Source organism: Cnephaeus nilssonii (assembly GCF_951640355.1).
Source record: "Cnephaeus nilssonii genome assembly, chromosome: 9".
Taxonomy (NCBI): domain Eukaryota; kingdom Metazoa; phylum Chordata; class Mammalia; order Chiroptera; family Vespertilionidae; genus Cnephaeus; species Cnephaeus nilssonii.
The window spans coordinates 65617681-65630002 of record NC_137080.1 but is presented as its reverse complement, the minus strand read 5'-3'; the positions used below and the strand labels follow the sequence as shown (position 1 = coordinate 65630002).

At 40.5% G+C, this 12322-nt stretch overlaps 1 protein-coding gene and 1 pseudogene across 8 annotated transcripts in view; one reads left to right on the top strand and one right to left on the bottom strand.

The window, feature by feature from the left end:
* The window catches only part of FAM135A (family with sequence similarity 135 member A), a 101722-nt gene that overhangs the window by 13193 nt on the left and 76207 nt on the right, over positions 1-12322 (top strand). For all 7 annotated transcript variants that reach the window (XM_079780954.1, XM_079780953.1, XM_079780956.1 and 4 more), the window contains exon 4: positions 2222-2301. In XM_079780954.1, coding sequence (XP_079637080.1) covers positions 2222-2301 — 80 coding nt within the window. The remainder of the gene's footprint in view (positions 1-2221; positions 2302-12322) is intronic.
* Positions 6288-8988, bottom strand: LOC307105273 (DDB1- and CUL4-associated factor 16-like; annotated as a pseudogene). The gene is made up of 2 exons: positions 7374-8988; positions 6288-6622 (listed from the first exon to the last, which is right to left on the bottom strand). The product of its transcript is annotated as a DDB1- and CUL4-associated factor 16-like (transcript).

The window sequence follows — 12322 nt, the reverse complement described above, 5'->3', positions numbered from 1 at the left end:
AGTTCATTTTGATATGTTGAGTTTGAAATGAGATATCTGTTAACGAATAAAAATTCAACAGTTGGCTTTATTGAGTGATTTATGAATCAGGCAGATCCCATTTAGCAAACAGAGAGGAGCCCCAGAAGCTGTACAATATGGAAGACGCTTTTAGAAACTAGTTATGACAAGAAAGTTCTTAGAAAATAAAAGAAAGGGTTGTTTCAAGTAAGGTTATCTTACAGGAAAGAAGGGATCTTATCAGGCAGATTGTCTGAACTTCCTTTGGTGGATAGAGAGGGCCTGCTTGACAAATTACCTCATTGGTAGTGGCCAGAAAATTCCAGACTAACCAATTAAGATAACATTCCTAGAAAAGGTTGAAACTGCACTTGGGTGAGGTATTAAGTTTAGGTTCTTTGTGATGGGTTTTAGCATAAATAATAGTTTGGGCCTGTGGTTTTCTCTTTAACATATCCTAGTGGAGGTAGTTTATAAATAATTGGAGGTTTGGAACTGGGTATAAGGATTATGTGAGTTATCGTTCCCTTTTATTGTCAACCAGCATAAATATAGCATGTATAATTACTGCTTTTATTAATTTGCTATTCTACAATCTGGTTCCCTATCAATAGAGGACTTTTGAAGAGTATTGTTACTGATCTTTTAAAAATCTAATGATGAGAGGCTTACTGTTTTTAGATATAAGGCTTGACTTATTTGTACGAGTATTTTCAAGGATATAATTTACTCTTTTATTTTTCTATTCTGATTTATCTTTTTTTAAATCTTTTACATCTTTTCTTTATGCTACTTAGGTCCTTACTACTTCTGCCATTTAAGCTAGTTAATTTCAAGCTTGTGTTTAGCTGTTATGTTAAACTAGAGGCCCAGTGCATGATTGAATCATGCACGTGTAGGGTCCCCTACACGCTTTCGCTTTTCGCGGTGGAGCTGGGTGCCTGTCCGCTGGTGTACCAGGCCTTTCAGAAGCCTCCGGCTCGGCGGAGGCTTCTGAAAGGCCTGGTGCCGGAGCAGACAGGCACCCAGCTCCCCCACTTTTGATGGACCGCGGCCGCTGAGGGGGGCTACCCTGCTGTTGAGAGGCGCAGGGGACGGGATTCCCGCCCCCTGCACCTCTCAATGGCCGCTGAGGGGGGCTGCCGCGGACACCTGGCTACCCTGCCGTTGAGAGGCGCAGCTGGGTGTCCGTGGCAGGCCCCCTCAGCGGCCGCCCCCTGCGCCTCTCAACAGCAGGGTAGCCCCCCTCAGTGGCAGCGGATCCGTGCCTCTCAATGGCCAGATAGGCCACCCCGAGTCCCGCCCCCCAGCCTCCCGCCGCCCAATCGTGGGCGTAGCGGAGTGATGGTAATTTACATGTTACGCTATTATTAGATAGGATAACTATCAGCTCTAGTAGATAAACATACATAAATTACCTAAATTTATATTAGGAAATAAAAAATTCTTTACTAGTTTATTTTCTGAGATATCAAGTGATTACTTAGGATACTGATATGAGAAACTTAAACTTTCAAGTAATTCCTATGCAATATTTTATTGTGATATTTAAAAAATAACATCAGTAAATATCTTACTGAATAACATTGGAATTATAGTCCAATAAGGAGTAAATGGAAATGGAATGTCTTCTTGTACATGTTTCATTATTGTTCTTTTCCTGCTCTTCTAAATATCTTAGTGTTTAATTTGCCACCATTGTTGTTACATGATAAAGAACTGATTAAGCAGTAACTAAACTTTAGGCAGGTAGAGAGAGAACATGTGACATCTGAGATTTGTTTTGAGTGGGTAGGTTTTTATAGTATGAAATCAGTTTTTAACATAACTCTTTTTTCTTTTCAAAATTGTGCATAAGAATAATTTATCCTTATTGTCTTTAAAAAATAAATAAATAAAATTAAGCAATGAAATTCTTAGGTGCCTTATTAAACTCCTCTGGTTGCTATGGCATTCTCTCATTTAAGTAAGAAATACCATATATATATTTCTTACATTTTCCCCATTTATCTTTAAATATACTGATTTCCCTTTGGGTTTTATCCCACACTAATATTTGATCTGTGGATCTCATACTTTGTTTTCTACCAATGGTAAATATTATGGGAGACTGATATTAGCAGATCAACTTTATTACTTTAGTATGTATAGCTATATTGAAATTGGGGCATCGCGTATTTTAAATGTTTTTTAAATGATTTATTTGTCTCTTTTGCTTTAGTTTTTACCAGATTCGTGCATCTATGAAAGTTCCACCAAGAGTTCCCCACAGAGTAGAAGCTAGTTTGTTTCATGCAACAGGTAAGCCAAGTAATATTTTAAACAAGGAATATTTTCAACTTAAAAAAAAGATCTGAAACATTATACTAGCCAATGACTTTTCATAATTATTTTGTACAAATACAGGATACCAAAGAGCATCATTATAATACCTCTTATAAGAAATATATTTAAGACTCTCAGTAAAACAGGCTTGCTTATAGGTTACTTGTTTCCCTCTTAGCTCCCTTACTATGAGCAAATGAAAAAAAGAAATGTATGTGAAATTTCCAGGGAGGAAAATCCTAAGTACTGAAATGTAATTTAAAAATATACAGTGAGCCCTATCCGGTTTGGCTTAGTGTATAGAGTGTCAGCCCACAGACTGAAGAGTCCCGGGTTCAATTCTGGTCAAGGGCATGTACCTTGCTTGCGTGTGGGAGGCAACCAATTGATGTGCCTCTCTCACATTGATGTTTCTCTCTGTCTCTCCCCCTCCCTTCCACTATCTCTAAAAATCAATGGAAAAATATCCTTAGGTGAGGATTAACAAAAAAAGAAAAGAAAAATATACAGTGAGTCCTGGTCAGTGTCTCAATGGTTAGAGTGTCGGTCCAGTCAGGGACACATGTCTGGATTGCAGGTTGCAGGTTCCATCCTGTCCCCCAGTTGGAGCGCATGTGGGAGGCAACCAATCCATCTGTCTCTCTCATGGTGATCTCTCTCTTTCTCTCTTTTTCTTTCTCTTTCTCTCTTTTCTCTCTCTCTCTCTCTCTCTCTCTCTCTCTCTCTCTCTCTCTCTCTCTTTTCCCCCCTTCTTCCCTCCCTTCTTCTCTTCTAAAAATCAATGAAAAAATATCCTCCAGTGAGGATTAACCAAAAAAAACAGTAACAACAAAATATAGGGTGTGCCAAAAAAATTATACACACTTTAACACTTGTTATCGTATTTAATTTTCACCTCTTTTCAGGTTTAACTGATTTGAAATAATGGGTGAAACCAGATTAAGCTTTGAACAAAGAAAATTTATCCTAAAGTGCCACTAGACTTTTTTTACAGGGATATATAAAAGATAAAGTTTATGGTACAAAACCGGCAACAGTCGATGAATTGAGGGCACACAAGTACTACACAAATACCAAACGAAATGATTTTTGATGTTTGAGATTCCATTTCTTTGAGTTATCAGCAGTGCCTGGACCAGAATGACCATCAGTTTGAAAACAGGCATTAACAAAAAAATTTATTCATTTCTGTAGCTTCTTTTAAATTTTGAAAATGAACTATATGTTAATAAACACTGACTATATCATCATTTGAAAGTGTGTATACATTTTGGGGGCACTCCATATATATGAGTCTGTGGGCCGATGGTCTAACCACTAAGACAAACTGGCCAGGGCTACAGTATACTATTTTATTCTTTGCAGTTAGAAAATGAACTAGTAAACTTACTTATCTTATAACTGAATGTTTGTAGCCTTTGGTCTACTTCTCCCCACCCATACCCCCAGCCCCTGGAAACCACCATTCTACTGTCAGTTTCCATAAAAATTGATTTTTTTTTTGTTTTGTTTTCATATACCATACAGTATTTGTCTTCTCTATCTGACTTATTTTACTTAAAAGCATGCCCTCCAGATTCTTCCATATTGTCGCAAATGTCAGGATCTCCATCTTTTTTTATGGGTGTATGATATTCCATCATTTATATATAGCACATTTTCTTTACCTATTTATCCACTGGCAGACACTTAGGTTATTGTTCTATTTTGACTATTATGAATAATGCTGCAGTGATCATGGGAGTGCAGATTTCTCTTTGAGGTACTGATTTTGTTTCTTTCAAATATATAACCACTAATGGCCCGATGCACGAATGAAGATTAGTGCAGAATGGGCCTTCGTTCTCCTGGCTGCTGGCACCGCCTTCACTCTGGCCGGGAGCCGCCTTTCTGCCTTCCCACACTGCCCAAAGGCCCGGAGCGGCTGGGGTGGTGCGGAATGGCAACGACACAAGCATCCTGTCCAGTGCTTGGCGCCTGGATATGCAAATTAACCTGCCATCTTTGTTGAATTGATTTGCATACTCACTCCTGATTGGCTGGTGGGCGTTGAGAAGGTACAGTCAGTTAGCATGTTACTCTTATTAGGTAGATGTGTGGGCTTGCTGAATTATATGGTAGTTCTATTTTTTGTTGTTTTTATACTCTATCCCTATCTTTCTCACCTCTCCTTAAAAAACAGGTTGTAACATTTTTAAAACCAGTTTCATAGAAAACATCTACATAGGAACAGTTTCTGATAACAGTATGATTTGGTTTCAGTTCAGTAATTTTCCACTAACAAATATAACATTTTTTCTACCTTTTGCAATCCCCTCCTTTTTTTCCTTAAGACTACTAAGGCTCAGCAGAAATACTTATCTTCTATAATAATAAAAGCATAATATGCTAATTAAGCTAGACAGCCGAACCACCTTCCAGACGAAGCCAAAGCCGGGGCTGCAAGGGCCGAGGCAAGCCGCCACAGCTTCAAGGGCTAAGCCCCTTGCACGAGTTTTGTGCATTGGATCTCTAGTTAGGTTATAAACATCCTTTTGTCTCCTAAAGTTGCTACACATTTATAGAATTTATGATTCTATTAATGCTTTAAGGTTTTGATGCCACATTGTAGATAGCACTTAGTTATAGAGAATAGGAAAAAGCAAAACTAAAATAAGAAGGCATATGATAAATCTTTAACAATCTATTTTCTGAATCCTTTAGATGTCCAGTTAACCAGGATCATACACAGGTTTTACTCTTTATTTTAGGTGTGTGAAAAGACCAGTCTCAAGCATTTTATTTATGTTGACTTCTACATTTTGACTCATCTAAATAAACGCTGTAGTGCAGTGATGGGCAACCTTTTGAGCTTGGTGTGTCAAACTTCGCCAAAAAACTGAGCATAACTCGGGTAGTGTGTCACTTTGAGGAAAAAACATTATTTCGCAAATGTTTCATCCTCGGCATGCGGCTGCCTCAGCGGCCGAGTGTCATCAGAAATGGCTACGCGTGTCAGTGCTGACATGCGTGTCATAGGTTCGCCATCACTGCTGTAGTGTTACAAGAGTACATACACTTTCTTGTTCAGATAGATCTAAAGTGAATCTATGTAGGAAAACAATGATACTAAAAAATTCTAACTTCAGGTTATATTAGGCTGAGACTTTTCATAGTAAGTTTCTTTAAAGTTAGAAGCAATCCTGGAAAGTTTGCAATGGATAGGAAAGTGCATTAAGTGCTGCTCCAGGAAACATACAGACTGAAATATTTTAATCCACTAGCAGTTAGTATAGAAAATATAAATGCTCTCTTAATAATCCTTTTTCTTTGGTCTTTTGGAATATGTTTTATTTCCTCTTGACTAAAGTTTGGGTGCCAAGACGCAGGAAATATATTCCCTAAGAACAGGTACCTGTTTGAAGCCATATGTAGACCTATCCATATAAAAGCTAGGAGATAAAACATATTCCCACCATTTTCTTTTATCAAGTTACTCAGTTTAATTCAACTATCTCCCTAAAAATAATGTCAGAGAAGAGTTTGCTTAGGAAGGTATTTTTGAGAGTAGCTAACCTCCCGCTTTCCACAATGGCTGCTATGAAGGTTGGGTAACAAAGAAGTAGTAGCCTACCTTTTTTTCCCCATTAATCATTAGATACCTAGTTAGAATCCATTCAGTTAGGCATAATAAATTGGGGGAAGAACTGAATGTGGAGAATAGTCAATTTATTTTTTGCAACATTGCCCTTTTTGACTAATTTTCTATTGAAGTTCTCGTTTTATCCACAGGGTCTGTCAGAGTGAGTGCTCAAAATGCGTATTTTCTGTAGTTGAGTGATGGGCCTCTTGGATAGATATTCAGCTTGTCAGGACAGGGCAGTTTAGTTGAGGAAGCATTCCTTTCTCAGCTCTGGGCTGTGTAACTTGTACTACTTTCTCAATTAGAAAGCACAGGAGATATCAGAGCAAATGGTGGATCTTTACAGGGATGCAGTTAGGAGTTTGTTAACTGCCTTTTGGAAGTCAGTGTAAGAGTTAAGTGGCGTTGATGGGTTCTATGCAGGTTGTTTCCTTAACTGTTTTAGGAATTCAGGGATGGGAGTGTCTTCACTCTAGGTTCGGCTTAACTGTTTGGTGGCAAATTGCAGTGCTCCATTTAGAGTGGCGTGATCTCTGGAAAGCCGGCTAGGACTTGACAGCAGCTTTTGAAAAGGTGGGACTCCACAAGAAGCCAGAGGTGGCCATTCAGGAATTGGTTCCAGTTTGGATACACAAAGGAAGCAATGGGAGAGTCTTAGACCTCTCTCTAGCAGTACTGTATTTTTCCATGTACTGTATAAGACACTATTTTTTTTTCTAAAATCGTTAGACTGAAAATCGAGGGGTGTCTTATATACAGAAGTCAGCCCAGGAGGGAGCCGCGAGGGTGCATAGCTGCCCATACCTTGTCAAACAGGCTTCTTCCAATCACAAGCTTTATTGTTACTGACATCAGCTGATGCCGTAATTGGATGTGGAGGTGGAGAGTGTGCAGATGCAATAGGGACCGGAGCTTTCTGAGCCCATAAAGATGTCAAAAAATAAAAAGATAAATACTGGTAAGCGATTGTCTTACTCTGCAAAAATTCAAACTGAATGTAATCAGCTATGCATGGAAATAGAGCTGCAGAGAGACAATTTGGATCTCCTCCCATTGAGTGTATGATCAGACAGTGGAGAAAACTGGAAGAACAACTCCTTAAGATGCCAAAAAAAAAAAGGCCTTAAGAGGAAAACCAGCCCTGGCAAGTTTGGCTCAGTGGATAGAGTGTCGGCCTGTGGACTGAAGGGTCCCGGGTTCCATTCCAGTCAAGGGCACATGCCTGGGTTTCGGGCTCGATCCCCAGTAGGGGGCGTGCAGGAGGCAGCCAATCAGTGATTCTTTCTCATTACTTATGTTTCTATCTCTCGCTCCTTCTCCCTTCCTCTCTGAAATCAATAAAAATATATTTTTTAAAAAAGAGGAAAACCAGCAAAATGTTTAAAATATTGATTTCTTAATTTGGAGTTGGAAAAGTGGCTTATACATGGGGGCGTTTTATACATGGAAAAATATGGTATATAGACCAGTGTGTTTGGATCTAAGAGTTAGCAGAATATAACCAGGAATTAGGATTTAAAGGTTTCCAAGTAGTTGAATATTTTAAAAGGCACTTATCCTGCCAGGCAAGACTCTCCAGAGGTGTCAGGTTGGGCACCCAGGGTCCCCTTCTTCAGTGGAATCCTACTCTTCCCCAGAACTCTCATTTAAGTAGTTAGCATTTTCTTCTTCCTTCCTTACTTTCTGATACCTTTAAAGGGTCAGGAGAGGGATTTCTGAGACCCATAAGAATAGAAAAGAAGGAACCAGAAAAAGGTAACAATTGAAGCCAGCAAAATACTAACACTGGCAAATAGAACAAAAGATAATTCCTTTCAACAAGATTAACTTGCCTGTTTCTCAGTCTGTTACACCACAGTACACCTCTGGCTTGCACCACTGTGCAGTTCTTCGAGATTATGTTGTATAGTCTTCACTTATAAAGAAGACATCTCAGTTCTCAGGACCAGTTCAGTGTGTAAAAGTTAGTCAGTGGCACAGGTCAGTGTTTCTCCTTTAAATCCTGGCTACCCAAGAAGAGAAGGGGTCTTCGTGTAGGCAAGCTGGTTTTCTTGGCGTGGTCTCGGCTGGCCGTGATTCTGTGAAGAGATACTTATGTCCTCTGTTTTGTTGTCAGGGATACTATATCTACTTGGTAATGAAAAGAAGCCCAGTGGTTGCCTTCATAGCCTGCTGCTGCAGCAAATTTTGTGCAGGGGGATGGTGGGATGAGTTGTCAAGGACATCTGATGTGCATGGATTCGATGTTTTCCATAGGTGGTGCAAATGCCCTTGGAAACTGGTGAGTTAGCTGTTGGACTATCTGGAAAGGTAGCCTTAACCATAAGTCTTTATTTTATTAAGACAGGAGAAGCTGTTGGCTTTTAATTCTTTTGTCCTCTTATATTTTTACTATTTTCATTTCAACCAAATTCCATCCATGGAGAATCTTTTTTCTCACCTCACACGCTGCTGCACAACCAGGCTAACTAAGCCTAGCACCGCCACTCTGTGCCAACTATTGCACCACCACTTTGCTCACCCGCTCCTTCAGGTACCATTTCCCTGGTAGTTCTGTTTTTAATTTTTTTAAAAACCTCATGTTGTTTCCATTGTGGCTACACCAATCTGCATTCCCAGCAACAGTGCACAAGGGTTCCATTTCTCCACATTCTCACCAACACTTGCTATCTCTTTAGGGTTTTCAATATATAAGATCGTGTCATCTTCAAATAGTGACAGTCTTACTTCTTTCTTTCCTATTAGATACTTCTAATTTCTTTTTATTGCCAATTTGCTGTGGCTAGGACTTCCAGGCCAGACTTGTTAATAATAGCCATTCTTACAGGTGTAATGTGTCTCTCTTTGTGGCTTTGATTTATATTTCCTGGTAAGTAGTGACGCTGAGCATCTTTTTTATGTGCATGATGGCCATTTGTATGTCTTTGCAAACATATCTATTTAATTCCTCTGCCATTTTTTTAAATATATTTCTTTATTGATTTCAGAGAGGAAGAGAGAAGGAGAGAGAGATAGAAACATCAATGATGAGAGAGAATCATTGATTGGCTGCCTCCTGCACGACCCCCACTGGGGATTGAGCCCGCAACCCAGGCATGTGCCCTTGGCCGGAATCGAACCTGGGACCCTTGAGTCGGCAGGCTGACGCTCTATCCACTGAGCCAAGCCGGCTAGGGCATTCCTCTCCCATTTTTATCAGATTTTTTGGTGTGGGGGGTATTTTGAATTGTATGCTTTCTTTATATCTTACCTAATAAAAGAGTAATATGCAAATTGACCCTAACTCTGCCACAACCACAAACCACGCCCACCAGCCAATCAGAGCGAGTATGCAAATTAACATAACCAAGATGGCTACAGCCACAGAGAAAGTAGGAGGGAGGCTTGGGTTTCCAAGGTGATAGAAGAAGCCAAGCTTTTCCCTGCCCTGGCCGGCCTAATCCTCCACTCAAGGCTATAAAGTTTCAGTTATAGAAGGTAAACAAATCCAAACAGAAATGGCTGCCAGCCACCCAGCGAGCAGGAGACTTGGCTCCACTCAAGGATACAAAGTTTCAATTGTAGAAGATAAATAAATTCCAGATACCAGGGCCTCCTCTTGGGTCTCCAGGGGGTGTGGCTGGCCTGCAAACCACCACAGGCCCCTAGCCCAGGCCGCCCCACGCCCCAAGTGAACCCCCACCCTAATCTGGGACACCCTTCAGGGCAAACCAGCTGGCCCCCACCCATGCACCAGGCCTCTATCCTATCTAATAAAAGAGTAATATGCATGCCCTAGCTGGTTTGGCTCAGTGGATAGAGCGTCAGCCTGCGGACTGAAGGGTCCCAGGTTCGATTCCGGTCAAGGGCATGTACCTTGGTTGCGGGCACATCCCCAGTAGGGGTTGTGCAGGAGGCAGCTGGTCGATGTTTCTCTCTCATCGATGTTTCTAACTCTCTATCCGTTTCCCTTCCTCTTTGTAAAAAAAAAAAAAAAAAAAAAAAAGTAATATGCAGATTGACCATCACTCCAACACACAATATAGCTGCCCCCATGTGGTCAAAGATCCTGCCCCCATGTGGACACAAGATGGCCACCACAAGATGGCCATCAGGGAAGGGCAGTTGGGAGGCACCAGGCCTGCAAGGGAGGGCAGTTGAGAGGGACCAGGCCTGCAAGGGAGGGCAGTTGGAGGCAATCAACCCTGCAGGGGAGGGCACTTAGGGGTGACCAGGCTGGCAGAGGAGGGAAGTTGGGGGCAAATAGGCTGGCAGGGGAGCAGTTAAGCATCAACCAGGCTGGCAGCGGAGTGGTTAGGGGGTGATCAGGCTGGCAGGCAGAAGCGGTTAGGGGCAATCAGGAAGGTAGGCAGGCAAGCAGTTGGGAGCCAGCAGTCCTGGATTGTGAGAGGGATGAATGGGCAGTCGGACATCCCTCAAGGGGTCCCAGATTGGAGAGGGTGCAGGCTGGGTTGAGGGACACACATACCCCCCCCCCCCGTGCATGAATTTCGTGCACCGGGCCTCTAGTATTTTGAATATTAACCCCTTATCAGATATATGAGTCACAAATATTTTCTCCCAGGTAGGTTGCCTTTTAATTTTGTTGATGTTATCCTTTGCTGTGTAGAAGTTTTTTGGTTTGATGTAGTCCTATTTGTTTAATTTTTGCCTTTATTTTGGTGTCCAATCCAAATAATCATTGCTAAGATCAATGTCAAGACCAGTGTCAAGGAGCTTTTTACCCTGTGTGTGTGGTTTTATTTATATATTTATTTATTTATTTTATTTGAGAGAGAGAGAGAGAGAGAAACAGAGAAACACCAGTTTGTTGTTCCATTTATTTATGCATTCATTATTGATTCTTCTATGTTCCCTGATCGGGAATCGAACTGTGACCTACTGGTTCATAGGTGGATGCTTAACCACTGAGCCATGCTGCCTGGCCCATTTATTTGTATCTTATTCAATTTCTTTCATTAGTATCTTATGGTTTTTAGTATAAAGGTCTTCCATCTCCTTGGTTAGATTAAATTTATTTCTAATATTTTATTGTTTTTGGATCTGTTGTAAATGTGATTGCTTTCTTAATTTCTCTTTTGAGTAGGTCATTGTTAAGTGTATAGAATTGCAGCTGATCTTTGTATGTTGAGTTAGTATCCTGCAATTTTACTGAATTTGTTAATTAGGTCTAACAGTTTTTTGGTGGAATCTTTAAGGTTTTCAATATATAAAATCGTGTCATCTTCAAATAGTGACAGTCTTCTTTCTTGCCTATTAGATACTTCTAATTTCTTTTTATTGCCAATTTGCTGTGGCTAGAACTTCTAGTGCTAAGTTGCATGGAAGTGGTGAAAGTTGGTATTCTTATCTTGTTCCTAATTTTAGAACAGGGGTGGGGAACCTTTTTGCTGCCAAGGGCCATTTGGATATTTATAATATCATTCGCAGGCCATACAAAATTATTAACTTAAAATTAGCCTGCTATATTTGGTCAAACACTCAACTCACCCCTAATGCCTTGGCAGGGCCAGACCAAATGATTTCTCAGGCCTTATGTTCCCCACCCCTGCTTTAGAAGAACACTTTCAACTTTTCACTGTTGAGCATGATGTTGCTAAGGATCTGCCATATATGGCCTCTATTATGTTGAAGTATATTTCTTCTATACCTAACTTATTGAGAGTTTTTATCACCAAGGTATGTTGAGCCCTCACCAGTGTGACTCAGTTGGTTGAGCAGTGTGCCATACACCAGAGTGTCACCAGTTTGATTCCATGTCAGAGCTCATACCTGGATTCTGGGCTTGATCCCCAGTGGGGGGCATGCAGGAGGCAGTCGATCCATGTTTCTCTCTCTTACCAATGTTTCTTTCTCTCCTTTCCCTTCCTCTCTCTAAAATCAACTTTAAAAAACATTTTTTAAAGTATGTTGAATTTTATCAAATACTTTTTCTGTATCTATTGAGATGACAAAATGATTTTTATTCTTCATTTTGTTTATGTGGTATATTATATATGTATACTTTTTAACACACGCCCCCAACACAAGTATTTCTTTTTTTAATATATTTTTATTGTTTTATGTTGTTGCTTTTTTGTTTGTTTGTATTTTGGGGTTTTTTTTAGAGAGAGACAAAGGGGGGAGAGAGAGAGAAACATCTGTGTGAGAACAAAACATTGATCGGCTGCTTCCTGCATGCCCCCAAATAGGGATTGAGTCCATAACCCAGGCATGTGCCCTGACCAGGAATCTAATTGGCAACCCTTAGGTGCATGGGACAACGCCCAACCAACTGACCCACATGAGCCAGGGTATGTCATGTTCATTGATTGGCATATGTAAACCTATCCTTGTATCTCAGGAGTAAATCCCACTTGATCACAGTGTATGATC